The sequence below is a fragment of the Ovis canadensis genome, chromosome 21 (genome assembly GCF_042477335.2).
Source record: "Ovis canadensis isolate MfBH-ARS-UI-01 breed Bighorn chromosome 21, ARS-UI_OviCan_v2, whole genome shotgun sequence".
NCBI classification, from domain to species: domain Eukaryota; kingdom Metazoa; phylum Chordata; class Mammalia; order Artiodactyla; family Bovidae; genus Ovis; species Ovis canadensis.
The window spans coordinates 64,829,178-64,852,710 of record NC_091265.1 but is presented as its reverse complement, the minus strand read 5'-3'; the positions used below and the strand labels follow the sequence as shown (position 1 = coordinate 64,852,710).

Genomic DNA, 23,533 nt, shown 5'->3' with positions numbered 1-23,533 from the left:
GACCCTTCCTTCCTGCGGAGAGCAGGATAGAGCCCAGCACATCAACAGGGGGCGTCAGGCCCCTTCACTCCTGCACCTCCTCCAGAGCCCCGCGCCCCATCCCCGCCTAGAATCCCGGGTTCCAGGAGGGGCCGGCCAGCTCTTGAGTCTCTGAGCCCTGAACAGACCAGGATCGCGTCTGCTAGAAAGTCTTTCTACTAGAAGTTGCTGTCACTCCCCCCAAGCAGTGACAAAGTGAGGGGACTGGCACCCTGTAAGTTCCTCCTGCTGCTCGGGGGGGGGGGGGGGGGGGGGGGGAAGCTAGAGGGCAGGGTGTGGCCCTGGGCCCCGGCCCTCCTGAGTTTCCACCCTCCCTGACCGCCATTCCATCCTCTTCCTGGCCAGCTGCCCTGGGAGGCAGGCCAGCCACTGTCGATGGGCCAGGAAGGGGGTGCTGAGTGGGGTCGGGGGTGCAAAGCACAGCTCTGAACCCCACATCATTCTAGACGTTTCACCACCAGCATCCAAATGCCCAAGAGCTGACCAGATGGACCCAGAGGCCAAGTCCAGGTCCTCACGGCTCGGAGGAGCTGCCTGACCCCGGAGCGCGTTGTGACTATCTGTCTGGGCACTGGCCACCTGGTCCCCTGGGACTATGCCCACCCAGCTTTCTTGTTATTTTTCATTGTTGATTTAGACGAGTTCTCGGCCTACCAAGGACAGGAAGAGAATTCTGGAGGAGACTCCGAGGCGGCAGGGGCCGGGGGGTGGAGGGGCTGGTGGGTCAGACTGCACTTGGGTGGCCCTGTCTGCCCTGAAAGGTCCAGATTGCAGGACAGGTGGCCCAGGGCGCCGCGTAGAGAACGGGTAGAGGACATGGTGCCTGGGGGTGGGTATGTTCTAGGAAGGCCTTAGGGTCCTGCTTGGTTATAGTTCCAACTCCGTGACGTTCTGAGAAAAAGCAAAATGATGGAGCCCGTAAAAGGATCAGTGGCTACAGGGGGTTGGGGGAAGGGGCAGGGATGGATAAGTGAATTAATCTGTTTACATATAACCGTAAGAGACCTTCGGGTGGTGAATTACTCTGTGACCCTGTAGATGTGGAAACGTGGCCTAAGCATCTGTCTAAACCTGTGGGATGCACCGCACAGTGGGTGTGCCCTGATGCACACTAAGGACTTGGTGTGCACGAGCGCCCTGGCTGTGTCCCCACAGAGGCCGGGCATCCAGTGCACATGTGGATTCCTACCTCACATCCTTTTGAACTGTGCTGTTGGAGAAGACTCTTGAGAGTCCCTTGGACTGCAAGGAGATCCAACCAGTCCATTCTGAAGGAGATCAACCCTGGGATTTGTTTGGAAGGAATGATGCTAAAGCTGAAGCTCCAGTACTTTGGCCACCTCATGGGAAGAGTTGACTCATTGGAAAAGACTCTGATGCTGGGAGGGATTGAGGGCAGGAGGAGAAGGGGACGACCGAGGATGAGATGGCTGGATGGCATCACGGACTCGATGGACGTGAGTCTGAGTGAGCTTCGGGAGTTGATGATGGACAGGGAGGCCTGGCGTGGTGCGATTCATGGGGTCACAAAGAGTTGGACACGACTGAGCGACTGAACGGAACTGAACCTCACATCCTAGGGGCTTCCCTTGTGGCTCAGCTGGTATAGAATCTGCCTGCAATGTGGGAGACCTGGGTTTGATCCCTGGGTTGGAGAGATCCCCTGGAGAACGGAAAGGCTACCCACTCCAGCATTCTGGCCTGGAGCATTCCATGGACTCTTCAGTTCATGGGGTCGCAAAGAGCCGGACACGACTGGGCAACTTTCACACTCACCTCATACAGTACACAGAAGGGAAGTCCATGTGCATCGAACATGCAAATGAAAACCAGGAAGCTGTAGAGCTGAGTAGGAAGACGCAGCTCAGCACTGCGGACCCGCGGCTGGGGCATGTGAAGCGCTTCTCAAACAAGACTTAAAACCTACAGCTGGTGAGGCTCAAAACTGATGCACCCGCTTCCACTGATACCAAGATTTCTGTAGATAAAAGGACACCGCAGACGTCACAGGGGCCAGCAGATTGGGGGGAGCCTGCACAGAGTCACAGTGAGTGGTTCTAGAACACATCACCCTGGTCTGAGTGGCTTCAAACCGCAGCAACTTATTCCCAAGAGAGCAGAGTCGGGCACAGATACGCAGAGGAGGAGGACATGGGGCGACCAGGGCAGAGGCGGGCACAGATACACTGAGGAGGAGGACACGGGGTGACCGCGGCAGAGACTGGACAGATACACAGGAGGAGGACAAGGGGCGACCGCGGCAGAGACTGGACAGATACACAGAGGAGGAGGACAAGGGGCGAACGCGGCAGAGACTGGAGGGAGAGGTTTACCAGCCAAGGGCCACCAGCGACCACTGGAAGCTGGTAGAGGGCAGGAAGGACCCTCTGGGAGCCTCGGAGGGACTAGGCCTGAGAATCTTGATCTCAGACTCCCGCCCCCCAGACGGTGAGACAGTCAGTGTCGATGACGACGTGTCAGTGAAGCTTCACCAGTCGCAACAAACAACAGCTCTGGGGGCAGGCTGACGGGGGCGAGGTTCTGTGGGCATGGGACGGGCTGGGGTGGGGACGGCCACGGGAAACCTCTGCGCCTTCCTGTCCATTTCACCGGGAACCTGAAACTGCTCTGAGATAAGACTCTTCTTTTTAGAAGTTTTCATGAAACAGAAAGAGAGGCTCGACACAGCCAGAGGCGGATCTCTGAAACGATCCTTCATACATAACATTTAAAGTCCAAGGTGTCTTGTGTGGGAGTCGGCAAGCCGAGGGGCAGTCACAACACACCTGGAGAACAAACCAGGGCGAGGCCTCCTGCCCTCCCAGCATCGGTGCCAAGACACCACGACACTCAGGCAGGCGGCTAAACGCCCGGAGGAGCAGGGCTGAGACCAACACACAGCAGAGGGGTCTGCAGCCCCTGAGCACAGCGGGGCTTGCCGTGTTTGGGGAGGACTGGATCCCTGCTCAGATGACTTCCCAAACTAGCTCTGGGGACTCCCCTAGGGGTCCCGTGGCTAAGCCTCCGCGCTCCCAGTGCGGGCGGTCCAGGTTCAATCCCTGGTCAGGGAACTGGACCTTCCATGCTGCACCTAGGAGCTTGCATGCCGCTGGCTGAAGCCGGGGATTGTCACAGTGAGGGAAGGAAGTCAGAGAAGCAGAAATCTCGCTTATACTGGAACCTAGAAAGAAAGGATACAAATGAACTTATTTACAAAACAGAAACAGACTAACAGAGAATGAACTTACGGTCACTGGGGGAAGGAATGCAGGGAAGGGGTAGCTAGGGAGTTTGGGATCCAGGCGTCACACGGACACAGGAACTCTGCTCAGTGCTGTGTGGCAGCATGGAAGGGAGGGGGGATTGGGGGGAGAGCGCATACGTGTATATGTATGGCTGAGTCCCTCTGCGGTCCACCTGAAAGTATCACAACTTTGTTAATCGGTTACACCCGAATATAAAATAAACAGTTACAGAAGAAATTCACATGCCCCAATTAAGACCTGGCACAGCTACACACACACACGTGTGCACACACGCACATGCCTGCTTGCACACGCCCCCCCACACACACACGAGTGCACCCACACACACACACGGGCGAACGCACACACAGGAAAAACCCTCAAAACCCAAACGAATTCTGGGGGATCAAAGACTTAAATGTGAACTGTATAACTTTAAAATCGTTGGAAGACAATACTGGAGAATATAGTCATGTTTCAGGGTAAGAAAAATTTCTTAAGACAAAAACGCTAAGGATAAAAGAAGCAGCTTGATCAACTTGATTGCATTAAAACTAAGACTTGTGTTATTAAAAGAGAAGCCACACATTAGGAGAAAGTGTTTGCAACACGTTTAAATGACAAGCAACTAGCGTCCAGGAAACATAAGGATGCTTACAAACCTGAAAGAAGACAAACCGCCCAGAGGAAAATGGCGTGGAAGATGCCTGTGCAGAATGACGACCAGGAAGTGAACACACGGAAGGGCACTCAGTCCCACGAGAGGCGAGAGAAACGCAGTTTCACCCCGTGGGAGCCACCACCCGGCAGTCTACATCTGCCACGCGGGGACGAGCCTGGCCGCACCACGTGCTGCTGTACAGGCACACCAACGGGACACCGGGAACACGCGAGGAGGAGGGCGCAGTCACAGGTAAGGCATCCAGTCCACACCAAAAGGCTCCGAAGAGCGGCTGTACCTAGAACCATTTGGCACGGACCAAGTATGGCCATGGGCGTGTGAAAGTGAAAGCATAGGTCGCTTTGTCCAACTCTTTGCGACCCCGTGCACTGTACAGTCCATGGGATTCTCCAGGCCAGAATACTGGAGTGGGGAGCCTTTCCCTTCTCCAGGGGATCTTCCCAACCCAGGGATCGAACGCAGGTCTCCCGCATTGCAGGCGGATTCTTTACCAAGTGACCTACAGGGAACCAAACTTCCAGGACCTCTTGGCGTGGACCAAATGTCCTGCAAAGTCAGGAAGGAACACTGACTACTGCGAGCTAACACAGCGGTTCCTCAGAATACCGGGTTGAGTCTCCCTATGAGCCGCTTCTGGGGAAACACACAAAAGAACAAGGAGCCGGGATCTTCACACCGTGTTTGCAGCAGCAAAGGTCACAACAAAGGCAAAAACCACGTTCATCAAGGATGAAGGGATACACAAAACATGGTCCAGCCCACAGGATGGAATATCACTCAGTCCCAAGAAGAAAGGACCCTCTGACGTGGGCTACAACCTGGATGGACCTTGAGGACAGTTTGCTATGTGAAGTAATCCAGCCACTAGAGGAGGAATCCCGAATGATCCCACGTCTGTGAGGTCCCGAGAGCAGCCGGATCCACGGGGGTGGAAAGCAGCACTGTGGGGCCAGGAGCTGGGGGTGGGTGAGCATTTCCGGGAGTCAGCGTGTCAGTTCAGGAAAATGAAAACCATTTCTGGAGATGAGCAGTGGTGGTGTTCCCACGACATGAATGGGCTTAAAAACGGCTACGCTGGGGAACCGCATGTATGCGTACTGTACAATTTTAATAAGAAGGACGTTACTGGAATGGCCGATGAAAACTCCCAGCATCGCTGTTGGAAAGAGAAATGTAACCAGCTTTTGGCCGGCCTGAGGCATCCCTGATCCTGTGTGTGGTCTCAGATGCAGGCGCGGGAAAGCCTCGTCCCCACGACCCTGTGCCCCCGACCCCTCACCAAGCTCAGGACAAGTCACACCCAGGAGAGGAGGCCCTGCAGGCCTGCCCCCCACGTGACTGCACCTTCCCAGACCTGGTCCTCTGCACCTTCCGTGAGCGGCCAGCAGGGGGCGCCGGTGTCGAGGAGAAGAGCCAGGGGGGCCCGGGGGCGCTCAGGCCGGAGAGGGCGGGGACTGCGGAGGAAGGGATGCGAGAGGGGGACGGGGCGCGCGGAGGGGGACGGGGCGCGTGGAGGGGGACGGGGTGCGCGGAGAGGGACGGGGCGCGCGGAGGGGGACGGGGTGCGCGGAGAGGGACAGGGCGCGCGGAGGGGGACGGGGTGCGCGGCGGGGCACGGGGTGCGCGGAGAGGGACGGGGCGCGCGGAGGGGCACGGGGTGCGCGGAGAGGGACGGGGCGCGCGGAGGGGGACGGGGTGCGTGGAGGGGGACGGGGCGCGCGGAGAGAGACGGGGCGCGCAGGGGGGGATGGGGCGCTCGGCGGAGCACGGGGTGCGCGGCTCAGGACGGGGTGCCCAGAGGGGGACGGGGTGCCCAGAGGGGGACGGGGTGCCCAGAGGGGGACGGGGTGCCCAGAGGGGGACGGGGTGCCCAGAGGGGGACGGGGTGCCCAGAGGGGGACGGGGTGCCCAGAGGGGGACGGGGTGCCCAGAGGGGGACGGGGTGCGTGGATCAGGCGGGTAGAGACGGGGACCGCGGCGGGGGACGGCGCAGCAGACCACGCTCACGCCCAAGGGGGACCCGCGGCGTCTCCGCTCGGCTTCCCCAGGCGGCGCTGCTACAAGCAGTGGAATAACCCTGGGAAGCCGGGCCCCCGCGCCTGCCGAGGGCGCCACCTTGACGGGACGCACCTCAGCATCACCACGCGGCCGTCCAGCTCCTGCCCGGCCTGCCCGGCCCGCAGCGCGGCCTCCAGCGGCTCCGCGGCCTGCGCCACCGCGCGCTGCAGGCGTTCCAGCATCTGCCTCTTGTCTGGGTCCGCAGTCTCCTGCAGCTTCGTGGAGAACGGCTGTGGTGTGAGGAGAGGCCACGCCGTTAGCCCCGCTCAGCAGAGCCCCGCGCTCGCTGCGGGCTCCACGCGGAAGAGGCCAGGCCTGCCCTCCGCCCGCGGCCTCCTGCGGTCTGTGTCCCCAGGGCGTCATCCCGCATGTCCCCAAGAGGCAGGTGGCGCTAAGGTCGCCGGGCCCGTCCCTCTGACGTGACCCTGGACTGAGGCAGCTGCCCTAAGGCCGTGCCCGGGACAGAAGTGTCCCCCACGAAGCCTCCATCACAGAGGCCCCACCGCTCAGCCTAGAGGATGACTGCTAAGCTCTAATTTTATTTCTATTTTTTTTGGCGGAGATAATACATCATAAGCATAATTACTCTAATTACTAAAGAAAAAGAACTTGCCTTATCTGACCTCAAAATAACCACAATCTGTAATACTGTTTTTTCAAAACAAAATGTTAGACTGGAAAGAACTAATTTATGATAACCTCCAGGACCACCCACTTAAGAAGCCTGGTAGGTTCGCCTCTTGGTCACAGGCCTTTGATTCGGTTGTGACTCCATGGGGAAGGTTCCCAGGTCAGCGCTGACCACGGTGAACGGCGCTGGGCGTCTCCCGTAACTGGCGGGAGTGGTCACCCTCCCCCCCCCCACCCACCTCCCCGCCTCGGGTGTCTCTGCTGGTGGTTTTCCCCACGGCCCGGGGGAGCTCCATGACGGAGACCTCGTCACCCTGCGTGTCACGGAGCCCGCTGACGACGGCCCCTGTGCTGGGGACGGGGTGGACGGGGGGACATGGGGACCCGGAGCGGCAGTGACCCACCTGCAGGGCGGCTCGCATGTCCTCCAGCAGCTGCGCTGCCTGGGGCTGCGTCTCCCGGTACCGCTCGAACAGGTAGTTCTGCCGGGCCCTCCTGATGATCTGGGCGCAGAGGAGGGAAGCGGGGTCAGCTGGGCAGTGCCCAGTGCCCGCGCAGAGGGCGACCCTGAGCCAAGAGCGGCGGGGGGCCCGGCTGCTACAGGCGGCATCCGAGAACGCGGCTCCCCCTCGCCCTTCTGAGCGGGGTCAGCACGAGCCCACCCTCCCCCACCCCCGCCCCGGGGGTTGCTCACATGTACCCGGGTTTTCAACAGCATCAAAGCAGGTGAACACAAAGCGTCATCCGCATACACCGCAATACAAGTCCCGCGGGGGGCGCGGGGGGGGTGGGGGTGGGGGCGTTCAAACAGCGTGCACCGAGCTGAGCTGGCTGAGCCAACGTGGGTTTATTAACTCACCCGAGGTCATTTCTTCCCCCGTGCCATCCTCTGTATTTAAAATTTAATGCTAAGAACTCCCTTCACCTTGTCGTCAATGTCCGTGATGTTCACGCAGTAGAAGACGTCGAATTTGAAGTAATCCCTCAGCACTCTTCTCAGGATATCGAAGGAGATGTAGGACCTGCAGCGACGGGACACAGGCCTTTCCACCCGCACAGCACGCGTGGCGCGAGAGAGGGGCCCGCCTTTCCACCAGCACAGCACGAGCAGTGCGGGAGAGGGGCCCGCCTTTTCACCTGCAGCACCGCACACAGCCCTGGAGAGGGGCCCGCCTCGCCCCACGGCCCCATCCTGGGCCGGCCCCAGGGCAGCGGGTGGGGAGGGCTCTCAGGCGCAGGAAGGAGAGCGTCTGCTCAGAGTCCAGAGGGCCGCGTCGGGGCTGCGGGGACTACCTCTGCTTGGTTGCCTGGACGCTAGCTTTTCCCCATAGAGCATCAGCGGAATGAGAAGCTTCCACCTGAAGACTGGGCGCCGCGCCTCCGCTCGGCAGGGAGCGCTCCTACCTGGCGTGCCCCATGTGGGAGGCGTCGTAGACGGTGGGCCCGCAGCAGTACCATGTCACCCTCCTTTCGTCTTGCGGCACAAACACGTCCTTGGATGGAAAGGAGGGAATGACCGTCACGAGGGGCGCAGGACCACTGCCGGCCACGAGCGGCTCGCGCACGTTCACAGGACCGCGTAGCTTGAAGCAAGCCGCGGTCCGGGCTGGGGCTGGGGCGCCACACTGGACCCGCGACCCTGAGCTCCACGACCCAGGGGCCCGGGGAGCAGGCCTCCTCCTCCCTGGGACTCCACTCACGGACACGGGCCTGGGGTCAAGGAGACGGGCGCCCCTATTCTGCTGCTTTAACGAGAGCAGCCTCCATTCCTCAGGGACCTGCTGTGAGCCAGGCCAGAGCCGAGCGCGCTGACTGTCCAGCACTTGCTCCCAGAACAACGTGAGCTTTCCTTTCCCAGCTGCCGGGGGCCCACACTCCTGGAGGATCCGGCCTAGGGAGTGAGGCCTCCAGCCTGCGGCCCAAGGTCTCAGGTCAGTTCAGGGCGTGCTGTTCCCAACCAGTCCACGAGGGGGACCAGGCTGCCCATCTGCTCAGGGTGCTGGCCCAGGGAAATCCGTCAGCCCTGGGCAAAACCCCTGGAGCCTCTGATCCCGCTGAGCGAGCCCTGGCCAGTCCAGGGCCAACCTGCCTTCGCCCTCATGCCTGCCGGGCTCCCGACAGCCACGGGCCCCACTCGGCTGGCACTGTGACCGCAGGTGCCACCACGTGTCCCCGGAGGGCATGCAGACTCCTGGCCCTGCGCACACCCAGAGCCAGGAAGCTGAGGGCAGCCCCGGGAGGTGTGCCACACGGGTGTGCACGCGTGCTCCCGAACACAGCCCTGCGGAGGACGCTCCCCCGCCAGCCGAGGGGTCCTCCAGAGCCACCCCCACCACCCGCAGCCCCCTACCTTCCTCCGGGTCAGGCTGTTGTACAGGCGGAGCTGGCACGGCTCGGACCTGGCTGGAGGAGACCACGCGGGCTGTGCCCGCCGCCCTCTGCCTGCTGGAGGGAGAGCACAGCTGGGTCAGTGCAGGATGAAGTAATACCATGGGGCTCTGACGGTGTGGCCTGATCCAGCGCCTCTGCCCCCAACCCCCGCTCTGCTTGCTCACATCTGAGTGGCAGCGCATCCCACAACCCCTTCCTGTTGGGCCAGAGACGGCTTGCCACATCCACCTCCCCCTGCTAGCTCCAAGCATGGGGAACCCGCACCGCCGAAGATGCACAGGCAGGCCACGTGGCTGGACTGATGCCCGGCCACTCCCGGGAGGATGCCTCTCTGGAGGCTTTGGGGGATGGGGACCACCTCCAGGCCCAGAAGAGTCTAGAAACAGCCGCTGGCCTGTGGCCGCGGATGGTCAGTAGCATGGCCTGCAGCCCAGGCTCATCTCCACCAGCAGGCAGCCGGCTCCCCACCCCCAGAACATGGGGGCTCCCGGGCATGGCTCTGATGCAGAGCCCAGGGCTCCACCCTGGTCCCAGAGCCTTTGGGAACAGCCTGGGGGCACATCACGGGGGTGGGGAGGGGCCTCCGGAGCCCAGCCTCCTCCGCTTACAGTCACCAGGGAAGCCCCGCCCTCCTCCCTGACCCCCATCATCTCCTTCTGGCCATTCCCCTGCCCTGTGGCTGTGAGCCCGAGGGTCCCACTGCACGAAGGGCCGGCCTGATGGACTGCAACGAGGGCCTGGGAGGTGGGTGGGGTTGGGGGTAGCTGTGTCCCGAGGCGCCGGGAGAGACACCAAGTCTTTACACCCTCCACCCCCACTCGGGGCACCGGTGACCCTCCCGACACCCCGGGGCACTGCTGCACGCCTAACCTGGCCGAGCTGGACTGCCTGCGTGCCCCCTGCACCCCTTCGGGCACAGGCTCCTGGTCTCAATGCCGCCCACACCCCGCTGCTGCGTCTGCGAGGCGACCGTCCTGCCACCAGAGGACCGCCCGCTGCTCCCCGAGGGTCACGGAGAACTCAGCCCTGGGCCCGGCTTCGGGCCACCCAGAGGATGCACTGACCGGTGAAGGTGGGAGGCGGCTGTGTGTGTGTGTGCGTGCATGCGTGTGTGCGTGCACACCAGCAGATGCGGGGGGCACAGACAGAGCCACCCAGCAGCCCCCGACTCCAGGCCCAAGTCGCGGACACACGGAAGGGCTCCTGTGGTCAGCGGCCGGCCAGGCCTCACCGGAAACACAGCCGGCGACTCTCAACGCTCCTCGGGGCCCTCTGGGACGCCGCCTGCCGCTCCCCCGACCGAGATGCTGCAGGTCCCTGCACAAGAGACGCTGCTGCCACGGGGGGTGACGGGGAGCTGGCCGGAGGTGCCCACACGCGCGCCCTGAGCCTGGGTGAAGGCCGCACTCACAGGACTGAAGGCTCATTCGAGGGGGTGGCAGCGACAGGACCCAGCAGCGGGCACAGGCAGGGGCCTGGCCAGAGGGACGCCCTTCAGCACACGGGGTCACACTCGGACTTCCGCGACCGCCGGAGAGCAGCTACTGCCCAAGAGCTGGTAAGCAGTCATAGAGATGGGCACTCAGAATCCCCTGGCCAAAGGGAGAGTCGGGAGGTGTCCTCGGGGCCCCGGCTTAATGAAAAGGGAGGGTCGCCAGAGGCTTTGGGGACCCACTGCCCCACGCCTAGCACCAATGGTCTCCGCCAGGCACAGCCCCCCAGCCATGCCCAGCCTTCCTCCGGCTGGTTGGGAACAGAACCCCCGCCCAGGCACATGCAGAAGCGCAGCCCTGACCCACGAGCACACCACCAGCACAGCACGCCCGGCTCACTGAGGCCCGGAGAGCGAGGCTCCGGGCAGGGAGGGGGTCGGGGTTGCAGGACAAAGAGGACGTGCCAGCCCGCACACCCGGCTCACTGAGGCCCGGAGAGTGAGGCTCCAGGCAGGGAGGGGATCGGGGCTAGGGGGACAAAGGGGACGTGCCAGCCTGCATGCCCGGCTCACCGAGGCCCGGAGAGTGAGGCTCCGGGCAGGGAGGGGGTCGGGGGTGGTGGGACAAAGGGGTCGTGCCAGCCCGCATCTGCGTGCCCCGGGCGCCACACACACCGCAGCCTCGCAAGGGGGGCGGCTCAGAGGGTCACACCCTGGGGACCCGTGGGGCTGTGAGCCGCCCTCTGTGGATAAGAGCAGACCCTGAAGCTCCTCTCGGGAGGGGGATGGGGCACTGGGGGGCAGCAGAGAGTGCCCCAGGGCAGGGTCGCCCAGGACAGGCTGGGGGACGTCAGACGCACTAGCGAGGCAGACGCTCGGCCACTGGCACCCAGGGACTCAGCAGAGGACACCGACCCTGAGGGTTCTGAGCCGCAGTCCACCAGGCATCCTGCCACTCGGGGTCCCCGCGGGCTCCGTGTCGGGGCACCAGGAAGGCCTCCCTGCCCTGGGGAACCCACACCCGCCCTTCCAAGTGGGCGCCTGTGTCACTCTCCCCACAAGCTCCAGGCTGGAGGTTGCAGCTCCAGACAGACGGCCACGCCAAGGCTGCGCCCTGCCCACCCTGACCCCACCCCGGAGCCCACGCCCTGGGGAGAAGCACCGCCTCCACTGGGGAAGGGGCGTCTGCGGCAGGATCACCCCAGAAACCAACGCCCACCCCACCCCATCCCACCCCTTACAGAGGGGGCCAGCAGAGCGCAGGTCCCCAGCATCCCCCGTGAAAGTGAAAGTCACTCACTCGACTCTGCGACCCCACGGACCATACAGTCCATGGGATTCTCCAGGCCAGAGTGCTGGAGTGGGTAGCCGTTTCCTTCCCCAGGGGATCGTCCCAGCTGAAGGATCTAGAAAAGACCCCGCAGTCTGCCCGGCCCAGCAGGGACCACCGAGACCACATGTGGACCCCCCGACCCCCTGCTCTAGGGGGTGCACACCCCAAGCCAGGCTGGGGGGACAGCTGCTCAAGGGCACCAGCCACTACGGATTCATCTACAGATTCATGGGAGGGGAGACCACCCAGAAGCCAGATGCCCCCTGCACACCACAACCGGACCCAGGGCGGGGAGCAAGAGCTCTGAGCCCCCCTCCTCTCAAAGCCCAGAAATGCCTTCGCTCTGGGTGCCCAGGGTTCACACCACTAACGCCGCTTCAGGACCTGATGGTGGATGCGCACACCTGTGACCTCAGGGAAAACTTAAGGAAAAGCAAGTCAAGTCCACGCGGGGTCAGGGAGCTGACGGTTAAGGCGGGCCCCCCCCGGCCAGTGGCTCCACCACAGCAGCGTGGGGTCATGATCCTTGGGGGCTGACACCTCGGGTTTCATCCTAACCTCCCCTTGGGGCGCTCCAGCTGCTCCCCCACGGCCAGCAAGGAGGGTCTCACGGCCAGAAGCTGCTCTGCTACTCACTTGCTTGGAGCCCGCAGGGCGAGCCTGCGGTGGGGGGGCCGCCCAGGATCGCGGCCACGTGCCGGAACCAGCGGGCTACGTGGGAGAGCTGCCTGAAGGCGTCCATGTCCGCCTGGGACATGGCAAAGCCCTGCACGTAACTACGCGTGCTGAGATGAGCATCCAGCGCCCGCACCCGGACCGCCTTGTCACTAATGCCCAGGGTGGCCTTGTAGTCTGGAGCTGCAAAGACAGAGGACACGCGTCAGTGGGCCTGAGGGCCTGAGTGAGCCCAGGATCGGGGCTGGGGCTCCGCCTTCCGGGCAGGAGATGCCCAGAACAGGCGGGAGCCCGGGGCGGGGGGTTGGGTGCGGAGCGACTGCCTGTGGGCTCCAGGCAGGACGAGGACGTTTCAGAACCAAACGCGGCTGCGGCAGGCTGTAAGAGTTACAGACGTGTGAGCTGCACACTGAGCTGGCTAACGGCACAGCTGGTGATGCTCACCTCAATTACACACGCGCGCATGCACACACACACACCCTGCTAGGCACTGGGTGATGGTTTTCACCTCAATTACACAGACACACACTTTCACCTTAGTTACACACGTGTGCACACACACACTCAATTATACACACACAATCAATTACACACACACATACCTTGCTAGGCACTAGGTGCCAGAGGCCAGTGCTGACCGGTACACACACACACACACACACACACACACACACACACAACTTTCACCTCAATTACACACACGCGTGCACACACACTCAATTACACACACACACACACCCTGCTAGGCACTGGGTGATGATTTTCACCTCCATTACACACCCACGCACAGAGCTTCACCTCAATTACACACACACACACACACACACACACATCACTGCTAGGCACTGGGTGCCAGACGGCCGGTGCTGACCGGTCCCCTCACCCCGGGTGGGCTATGGGCAGCGGTGAGAACCACAGAGCTCTCCATACCGGGCACTGGCCAGGTTTCCAGCAGCCAAGGCCCAGCTCTGAGGAGGCCTGCAGCCTGTCCCAAAACGCCTGCTCGAGGCGGCTCCACCTGCCCAGAGAGGAGCCCACTGGCCAGCGCCTGGCACAGGCCTGCCCCTGGCAGGGGCCCGAGGCCGCTGCTCTGCCTTGGAGCCACGAGGACTGGTGTGGGAGGACAGAACCCCAGCCTGAGCAAGGACCAGCCGGCAGCCTCTGCCAGCAGAAGGCCCTGGATCCTGACCACCCTGAGATCTCGCCCCGACCCCACCAAGCCGCTCGCCGCACCCTCCTGCCCACCGGTCACTGCGTGACCCCGTGTCACGGCTCCAGCCACTGGCCGGTGCCCTTGCCTCCTGCGGGGGGCGGGGCAGGCGGAGGCACCAGGCCCCGTGGCCGTGGGGAGGGGGCTGGTCTCGCTTCCTTCCACAGATGCGTGGAGCTGGGAGGCGGCGCTGACTGCGCCAGCAGGAGCCGGCCCTCGCCCGGGGCCTGGCCCCTCCTGCTGTCTCATCTCCCCAAACGCTAGTTCCTGACACACAGACGCCCCGCCCACTTCCCGACACCGACTGTGTGCTCCTCTCTCGCGCTGGATGAGACTGACTCAGTTCAGGAAGCTGCCTCGACGGCCTGCCGGCGGGTGGACGGAGCTGAGGAGAGGGCCAGTGCGTGTCCCGGAGGGGCTACATCGCCCTTGAGCACTTGGCTGCCCCGTGTCGCCCCCCAAGCCCACCCTCCCCGTCTCTGCTGCAGTCACGGGGGCCGGAGCACAGAGAAGCCTTGCCCCCCGCGCCCCCCGCACCCCCCACCTCGTGCCCCCGGAACCACACTGGACAGACAGACTACCCTCACTCCAGGTGAAGGCCAGGGAAGAGGCACCCCCTAGGACCCGCCGACCTGGACAGTGGCTGCCCTGCGCTGGGGTGCTCCCGGGGCGTTTAGGCCCCCTCCTTTCTCTCATTGCCCGCGTTTTCTGCATAAGCACAGGTCCTTTTCACAATAAGAAAAACACGTCAAACGTTTCACCAACCAGATGGCTTTAAAGCGCTAACGAAGCAGGTCAAGGGACAAGGGCTCGGCGGGTTTGCACCCCTCCTGGGTGGGTGGACCCCCTCCCAGGTAAACAAGTGCACACGCACGCACGCAGACACACACACGCACGCGCACACACGCCTCGTAAAGCTGCGGTGTTGGCGAAATTACACTTGTAACTGCTTGAAATACTGCCGGGCGCACAGCCAGCGCCCACCAGCTACTGTTATTATCATCATTATTATTTTACTCGCTCCTTGTGTTATCACTGCTGAAATGGCCCTGGAGGAGTTTACCCAGGGATCACACACGCATTTATCACTAAGAGTCCCGTCTGGAGCAGGGAGCCCGCGGGGCAGAGGGCCAGTCATCGGGTCAGTGTGGTAGCTGCGTTCCAGCCGAACTTGAGGAAACAAATTTAAAAATAGGTCAGCTTTCAAGTGGCTGTGGGTTTGGGCCAGACTGCGGTTTGGCGGTGGGCCCATGATGCCAAAGGCAATGAGTGGACTCAAAGGCGGGGCGCCCATCGCTTCCCCAAACCCCTCCCCAGGGAGCCCCGCGCACACACAGCGACTCCCAGCACCACGTCCGCCTGTCCACTGCGGGGCCATCCAGACACACAGCAGTGACAGACATACATACACTCTTAACATTCTTCTCCCTCATGACTTGTCATATGAAATATAGTGTGATAGGAAATAAAGTTCTCTGTTCTATGCAGTAGGACACTGTGTACTCTGTATTAAAAAGCTTCCGTCTGCTAACACCAGCCTCCCACTTCATTCCTCCCCATTCCCCCTGCCCCTTGACAACCTAATCTGGTCTCTATTGGACGTCATTCTTTAAAAAAAAAAAAAACAAGTGTATAATTACGTTCCAATGTTCTTAGTTTCTTCTGTTCAAGAAACTGAAACAGCCATAGGTACACATACCTCCCCTCCCTTGTGACCCTCCCTCCCACACACCCTGTCTTGCCCCTCTAAGCAGTCACAGAGCACAAACGGAGCTCCTTGTGCCACAGGCACTTTTTTTTTTTTTAAACATCTTTATATTTTTTTGGCTGTGCTGGGCCTTAACTGTAGTGATCTTTGATCTTCCTTCTGGTGTGCAGGATCTTTTAGTTTCGGCGTGAGAAATCGTCAGTTGCAGCACGTGGGGTCTGGTTTCTTGACCAGGAATCGAACCCCAGGCCCCCACATCGGGAGCACAGTGTTAGCTGGTGGACCACTAGGGAAGCCCCTTCCTGTGCTGTACGGCAGTGTGCCACAGCTGGCTACCTGACACGTGGCAGCATGCCAATTCCAGTCCCGCAGTGCATTCCACCTTGCCCCTTCCCGCGTGTCCACGTCAGCTCTTTGCGTCTGCATCGCTGTTCCTGCCTTGCAAATAGGTTCATCTGCACTGCGTCTTCCTAGATTCCACATACGTGCGTTCATATACAATGTTTGTGTTTCTCTTACTTCACTCTCTATGAGATTGCAGGTCCGTACGCATCACTCGTGCATCAGTAAGGGACCCGACTTCATCCTGTTTTATGGCTGAGTATACGCCGCGCACACTCGCGCCCTGGGGGCTGTTCCTGCTGCTCTGCAGCCTGTGGCCTCGGGCACCCTGCTGAGTGATGCACTCACACACGTGCACCCATTACTGTCCAAACTCTTTTCCCATAGAGGTTATCACAGAGTATTAAGGAGAGCCTTCTGTCCATCTTTGACTGGGATAGCCTGCCTGCCGTGCCAGGTCTGGACCAGTATCTGTGAGTGTGCAGAGTGGCTGCCAGGCCGCCTGCCATCAACTGCTCCTACGATCTATGGACACCTCCTCAATGCCAGGCCCTGTCCTAGGTCATGGAGACATCACCGTGACTCTGAGACCAAGGAGTTGCTGGGGACAGAGGGACAATCACCAAGGTCTCCTGGCCTCAGCCAATGGGAGCTCACCCAGTACAGTCAGCCGCCCCCTGGGATCCAGCTCTGTCACACCACAGGCAGTGCCCCGACCCACCCTGCCCTGGCAGAGCAGCACTTCTGCTGACATGCAGAGCCGACCTCGCCACCGGAAGGTTATAGACAAATCTATGTGGAGAAGGGCCACAACTCCATTTGGGATTCATGAAGTTTCCAATGGGATCAGAACTGGGAAAGAAACTCAGATCCCATCCATTCAGGATACTGGCTGTAGTCACAACTTTGGGCCAAAAGAGAGTTTGCTGGGCCATCTCTGCAGGTCTACCTAAGGTGTTACCAGCAACCAATTTGTTTCTCATATTCTGCAACCATCTCTGTAGCTGCATTTCATGGAAGGCAGCCATGAGTTTAGAGACATCGCTCTGTTACGCGAGTGTATGTTCCTCGGTTCTTTGTCTCAGCACAAAAAGATGTGGAGGGACGGACATTAAAGCCCTCAGCACGTCACAGCTCTCGGGTCTTGGACAAACCGTGTTGTAGCTCTTAGGCAAATCAGTGTTACAGCTCTATTTTATTTAGAAGATAGCAGGAGAATCCATCCTTGAAGCGTGAGGGCATGCCAACCCAAAGACTTGAAGGGGAGAGAGTGGAGGAGCGCATGGGGGAGGGGGAGAGAGAGGGAGAGAGAGAAAGATCGCAGGCACGTGGGGGAGAGAGAGAGGGAGAGAGAGAGAGAGAGAGAGAGAAAGTGTGTCGGCTCCTCCTTTTATATGCTTTCTCCTCCACCTGCCCTGTGCAAGTTGGGCTCAGCCAGGAGTGGTTTGTTCTACCTGAAGTCTTCCCTCTGGTCCTCGGACCTTCCTTTGACCTTCCTTGTCTTTTAGCCACCACCATTTTGGACTCACTTTCCCTATTCCACCTACCTAACATTCCCCCTCAAGAGATGGGAGGCCCGATTCTTTGGGAATAGGGGCGTCGAGGTCTTTCTGGCTACTTCCTGCTGAACTGGGGCGGCGAGGGGTATTGGGCCTCCCCCTCTCGCTAGTCTCAAGCCTCAGAGTCCTTATAGCGGTGTCCATCTAAGGGTGTGATATTTTCCGTGGTCGGCTGGAGTTTTCTATCTTTGTTGAACTGGCACCGCGTGTTGTAGCTGGTTGACCTGGGCAGAGACAAAACAGGTTAGACAATTGGCAGTGCATGAAAGAATCATAAGCATCATCAATGTAGCAGAACAAGGACTAGTGGGGGCTTTAGTCAATTTTAAATTCACATCGCCAGGATGGCTCAAGTCCCCCCTTGTTCAGGGATCAGAAGATCTATCTCCTGTCTGTTTTGGAGTACCATCTCTGTCAAGCTGTGTTGGCTCTTTAGAGCTATCCTGAGAAATCTTATCCCCAGAAACTAGATTTTTGGGGTGTTCATTAGAATGGCACTCATTGGTAGCCCTTAATAGGTATCTGAGATCCCCCAGGGGCTCACGGGTGTACTGAGTGTCCTCTTCTGTCTTCTTCCATGGCTTGACTCGTGAGTAGTGAATCCAGGTGTCATGTCCTGGTACCTTGACTGCTGTGGGGGTAGAAAGTATTACAGGGTAGGGGCCCTTCCATGTGGGCTGGAGTTGAGCCTTTGGGGACCCAACTTTCCAGACTTTAATTAGGACTTGAATCCCTGGAGCATGTCGTGGTGACTCCTTAGAATCTTTTGGGTCCTGGTTTATACCCACAAGCGTATATCCTGTTGGAGTTGCTCAGTGGCCATGCTCTAAGACTGGAGGGTCTGAGCCTCTGGATCCAGGAAGAGGTCACTGACATAGACAAAAGGTCTCCCATAGAGCATCTCATAAGGACGAAGACCAAGCTGTTCCTTAGGGGCAATGCGGGTGCGGAGGAGAGCTATTGGTAAAGCCTCCTTCCATCCCAGGGAGGTCTCCTGGGTTATCTTTTTTGTCACTGATTTTAAGAATTGGTTGGCTCTTTCTACTTTTCCTAAAGACTGGGGCCTCCAGGCTCAATGGAGATAAAAAGTAATGCCCAGTGCTTTAGAGACCCCTTGGGTGACCTTGGAAGTAAATGATGTCCCATTGTCACTTTGTAATGACCTGGGCAGACCATATCTTGGAATGATTTCAGGAAGAAGTTTTTTTTTTTTACCATCTCTTCAGCCTTTTCAGTGGGTGGGAAAGCCTTCAGCCCATCCTGTGAATGTATCTATCATGACTAACAGGTATTTATACCCTTGAGAAACTGGCATCTGGGTGAAGTCCGTCTGCCCGACCTCTCCTGGGTAGGCCCCACGCCGCTGGACGGGCTGGGCCAGCTGGGGCCTTCGAGCTCCTTGGGGGCTGTTTAATTGGCAAGCGGCACAAGAGGAGACCACCTGTCTTATAGTTGTTTGGAAGCCTGTTCCTCTGAAGGACCTTTCTAGTAATCTTTGGAGGGCCTTTTCTCCTAAATGAGTAGTGGCATGTAAGGAGTTAACCAACTTCCATTGGAGGTTCCCAGGCAGAAAAAGGAGCCCCTCTGTTTGGAACCACCCCGTATGATCCTCTTGAAAGCCCTCGCTCTTAGCTTTAAGAGTCTCACCTTCAGTGTATGAAGGAGTTTCTGGCAAATTAGTTGTGGAACTAGGGAGGCAACCGCTATTAGGTCATGGTTCTGTAATGCTGGTCTCCTAGCTGCCTGATCAGCTTCTTGGTTCCCTCGTGCCACTTCCATGCTCCCTTTTTTGTGTCCTTTACAGTGAGAGACTGAAATCTCAGTGGGCAGATGGACTACCTCCAAGAGTCGAAGAATCTGATCACCATATTTGATAGAGGACCCTCGGGTGGTCAAGTGGCCCCTTTCTTTCCAAACAGCAGCGTGTGCATGTAGCACCAGAAAGGCATACTTGGAGTCAGTGTAAATGGCTACTCTTTCTCCTTTCCCAGCTCTAAAGCTCGAGTCAGGGCTATGAGCTCAGCTAATTGGGCTGAGGTACCTGGTGGCAGAGGCTTAGCCTCTATGGTCTCAAAATTGGAGACCACTGCATATCTGGCTGTTCTTTTTCCATCCAAGACAAAGCTGCTTCCATCAGTGTACCAGATTTCCTCAGGATCGGTCAGGGGATCTTCTGACAGTCCCTCTCGGGGTTTTGTCCAGTCGTCCAAGGTTTCTAGGCAAGAGTGAAAGGGGAGAGAGCCCTCGGGGGTAGGCAGGAGGGTGACTGGGTTAAGAACCTCACAAGGGGATATAGTGAGGCCTGGATTTTCCATCAGCATTACTTGATATCAGGATTCTTTGATCAGACATCCATAAATGGCCTTTCCCATTTAAGAGTTCTTTTACTTGGTGGCTGGTAAAAATAGTTAGTTTGCCCCCAAAGGAGAGTTTTAAAGCATCTTCTATCATGACTGCAATAGTTGCAAGATTTCGAAGGCAGGGGGGCCAGCCTCGGGTGGTTGGATCGAGCCTCTTGGATAAGTAAGCTACAGGCTGGGGCTCAGATCCCAACCTTTGAGTTAACACCCCCAAGGCTATTCCCTCTCTTTCATGGACATAAAGTTGGAATGCTTTTTCTGGGTCTGGCAACCTCAAGGCAGGTGCCTGAGTTAAGGCCTGTTTTAGTGTAGCCTCTGCCTTCTTTTGAGGAGTTCCCCACACCAGTGGGACTGAATCATCTCGTCCCTTTAAGCTTTCATATAAGGGCTGGGCAATTAGACCATAGTTGGGTATCCAGATTCTACAATATCCAGTTAGCCCCAGGAAGGCTCGCAATTGTTTTCAAGTCGTGGGGGAGGGCAACTGGAAGATTCCTTGTACCCGATCAGAGGACAGCCTCCTGGACCCGTGTGTAATCTGAAGTCCCAGCTAAGTGACCTTTGTCTGGTGCCTTAGCACCAGAGACTTACTATCCCCTTTACGCCAAGAAGTTTAGAACCTGAATTGCATGTTGTTGGGCACTTTTCTCATCTGGAGAGCAGATTAGTAGGTCATCTATGTATTGTACTATTTTCCCATTAGGTCCCAGGTCCAGATCTAGGAGATACCGCTAAGGGCCTGTCCAAACAGGTGGGGGCTCTCTCTGAACCCCCGAGGTAATACTGTCCAAGTCATCTGCTGGCGTTTTTCTCCTGAGGCCTCCCACTCAAAGGCAAAAAGATATTGGGATTCTTTAGCCAGTGGGATGCAAAAAAATACATCTTTGAGATCCAGGACTGTAAACCACTTGGCAATGGGTGGGATTTCTCCCAAGACTACATAGGGATTGGGTACTGTGGGATGCAGGGGGACTGCAGCTTCTTTTATGGTCCGGAGATCTTGAACCATTCGCCAGGTTCCACCTTTTTTCCTTTACTGAGAGGACTGGGGTGTTACATGGCGAACTGGTGGGGACCAATAGCCCACAAGCAAGGAATTTATTTATTAAAGGCTGTAGTCCCTCCCGAGACTCTCTTTTGAGAGGGTATTGTTTCCAGTTAGGAAACCGAGTGGGATCTCAGAGGACAACGATGACCGGTTCGACATGGTGGGCTCGTCCAGGAACCCCCTGGTCCCACACCTGGGGGTTAATTTTGTCTTCCCATAATTTTTGGCCCCTCTCTACTGAAGGTGTAATGGGGTCTTCAGTGGTAACTAGGAGCTGTAGAGTTCTAAGGGCTGAAAAACTTCCCATCACAAGGGTGGTCCCCAGTTTAGTGAGTATATCTCTTCCCAGTAAGGGAGTAGGGCACTCAGGGACCACCAGAAACTGGTGGGAAAATATTTGTCCATCCCAGCAACAAAGAAGAGCTCGGGTGAATCTTTTAGTAGTTGCTTTTCCTGTCACACCCCCAAATGGCACAGGTTTGGGAGGAGACGGGTCCGGAGTAGGAGATCAAGACAGAGTAGGTAGTCCCTGTGTCAGCCAAGAAATTCTCGGCCCTACCTGCCACGTCCAGTCGCACCCTTGGCTCCAGCCCCGTGATGGTTATCTGTGACAGGCGGGCTGGCTGGAGCGAGCCGCTTCAGTCCTCTTGAACCATCGTGAGGGTAGGCTTGGCGCTTGACCTTGAGGCTCTTGGGTCCCGAGGGCAGAGTGCCGCCCAATGTCCCAGTTGATGGCATTTGTGGCAAGCTGTTCTAGGAGACTTGTTGTGGTTTGGACACTCTTTGGCCCAATGCCCCGCCTGTCTACAGATCAGGCATTTGTCTCGTGCCTTGTCCTTCAAGGACACGGGTTTTGCCATAGGGCTCCTCTGGAGGGCGGCCAGCATCTGGGCATGCCTTATCTCTTTCTTTCTCTCTCTCTCCTAGGCCTTGGCCTCCTTCTCGTGTTCTCTGTCATAAAAGGTATTGGTGGCTGTCTGGACCATCTCATCTAAGGAGGCAGCAGGGTCCTGCTGTTGTAGCTGTTGTAACTTAATTCTGATATCTGATGCACACTGGGACGGGAATTTGTCCTTTAAAATCACCTGTCCCTCATAAGAGTCTAAGTCCAGATTGGAAAACTTTTGGAGTGCCTCTTTTAGCCTTTCCAGAAAGGCAATGGGGTTCTCACTGGGCTCCTGAGTTATTGCTGAGACCGGCCACAGTCCCACAAGTAATGGGCTTCCTTCTGTTTCCATGGGTGGACTTCCTTAGGGCTGAGTCTTTCTGAAGCTTATCCTACCCAGAACTGTTGCAACCTGAGAGCCAGGCGTCCCTGGGTCAGGGTGCAGATGCCCAGGTAGGCTGAGGAGTGACAGCCTCCTAGATTCGAATCCCCGGGCAGGCCGAGGCGTGATGGCCTCCCGAGAATTGGGTCCCTGGGCAGGTCGAGGCATGACGACCTCCTGGGACCCCAGGGACTAGCAGATCCCTGAGCAGGTTGAGGCGTGACAACCTTTCGAGGACCAGATCCCTAGGCAGGTCAAGGCGTGATGACCTCCTGGGACCCCAGGACTGGAGTTGGGCGTCCCCAAGATCTCCAGTGTGACCAGTACTAGGTAGGATTAGGGGGCTGGATATTATAGAGTATTTCCCTCCCAAGGTCAGCTATTTTCTGGTTGTCTCTCCAGAAGATTGTAGAGGCAACCTTGTGGGTCTGGATGGGCCTCAGACAAAGAGCATGAAACAGGAGGGAAGGGGGCAGAGCACAACCTTTGAAAGAATGGCATAGCACAAGGGGATAATGTAAACCAATTGAAATCAGTTGGGTCCAAGATGACAAGTCAAATTCAAGTACTTAATCCCCAATCTATAAACCGACAGACACACCCAGGGGTGGCACCCCAACGCTGGGATGATCCTCCCACTCATTAGCATATGAATCCCACCCCTCACAAAACCTAGCCAGGCCTTGCCCTTGGCAATGGTTTACACCCTGAAGAGCGGCTTCTCTCTGGATCCTAACAAATCCACCTCTTTTCACTTTGTCTCTCAATGAATTTTTGCAATGAGACATCAGGGCCTGAGTTTCATTAGTTTTGGCTGAGCTTGAGTCCCGGGAGAGAGCTGAAGGACAGGAGGAAAAAGCAGTGGGAAAAACGTGCCAAGGAATCCCCTTCATAGCTCGCTGGAAAATTTGCTAAATATCTGACTGGTGCTCACAGTTTCATTGGTCTGATCCTTGGCACAGAGAAGAGAAAGGACAGAAGAACCCCCACCGGCTTGTGTAACAGCTACTGGGGCTCAGCAGACAGCGCCTTTGGGACGTGCTGAGGAGTAGCCTCTCCAGAGTCCCTCAGTTGTGCCCCCTGCCGCCCGCCTGTTCGCAGGAGGTTCCAGGGAACAAGAAATGAGAGATTGTAAAAGAATTAAGATTTCGTTAGGCATGTCCCTCCAGCCACAGGAGCGAGGACCTCTTACCTTAACCAGAGGTCTTCTGGAATCTGAGACTGGGCCGCATGACCTTTCCATTGAGTTTGTTTTTCGCTGTCCCGGTTTCCAGCATGATGGGCCTTCCCTGCGCTGGGTTTCTTTGCCTTCCACTATAGAGCGGGAGCTTTGGGAGCTTCGCTGAGTTGGGCTCCTGCTGTGCTTGGCCTCTTCCTCGCGGAGGTTGTTTCAGCCAGGTTACATCCGAGTCACGGCACCATAGATGGCGTGCGAGTGTATGTTCCTTGGTTCTTTGTCCCGTCACAACAAAGATTTGGAGCGATGGACATTAAAGCCCTTGGCGCGTCACAGCTCTCGGGTCTTGGACAAACCGTGTTGTAGTTCTTAGGCA

The 23,533-nt window shown here is 58.3% G+C and overlaps 1 protein-coding gene and 2 long non-coding RNA genes across 3 annotated transcripts in view; all 3 read right to left on the bottom strand.

Moving 5' to 3' along the window:
• Positions 1 to 13,966, bottom strand: part of LOC138426823 (cysteine--tRNA ligase, cytoplasmic-like) — a 40,313-nt gene extending 26,347 nt beyond the window's left edge. The window contains exons 1-7 of the mRNA XM_069565726.1: positions 13,731 to 13,966; positions 12,447 to 12,668; positions 9,005 to 9,099; positions 8,059 to 8,147; positions 7,580 to 7,676; positions 7,059 to 7,157; positions 6,097 to 6,254 (exon numbers count right to left, since the gene is read on the bottom strand). Coding sequence (XP_069421827.1) covers positions 6,097 to 6,254; positions 7,059 to 7,157; positions 7,580 to 7,676; positions 8,059 to 8,147; positions 9,005 to 9,099; positions 12,447 to 12,668; positions 13,731 to 13,944 — 974 coding nt within the window. The 5' untranslated portion in view covers positions 13,945 to 13,966. The remainder of the gene's footprint in view (positions 1 to 6,096; positions 6,255 to 7,058; positions 7,158 to 7,579; positions 7,677 to 8,058; positions 8,148 to 9,004; positions 9,100 to 12,446; positions 12,669 to 13,730) is intronic.
• Positions 5,056 to 5,408, bottom strand: LOC138426826 (uncharacterized). Its single transcript, XR_011251777.1, has 2 exons — positions 5,321 to 5,408; positions 5,056 to 5,122 (listed from the first exon to the last, which is right to left on the bottom strand). It is a non-coding gene; the product is annotated as an uncharacterized lncRNA (long non-coding RNA).
• A 2,955-nt stretch (positions 13,967 to 16,921) lies between the features above and the next one.
• LOC138426825 (uncharacterized) lies at positions 16,922 to 19,859 on the bottom strand. The gene is made up of 3 exons (XR_011251776.1): positions 19,346 to 19,859; positions 17,849 to 17,935; positions 16,922 to 17,528 (listed from the first exon to the last, which is right to left on the bottom strand). It is a non-coding gene; the product is annotated as an uncharacterized lncRNA (long non-coding RNA).
• Positions 19,860 to 23,533: the final 3,674 nt, after the last annotated feature.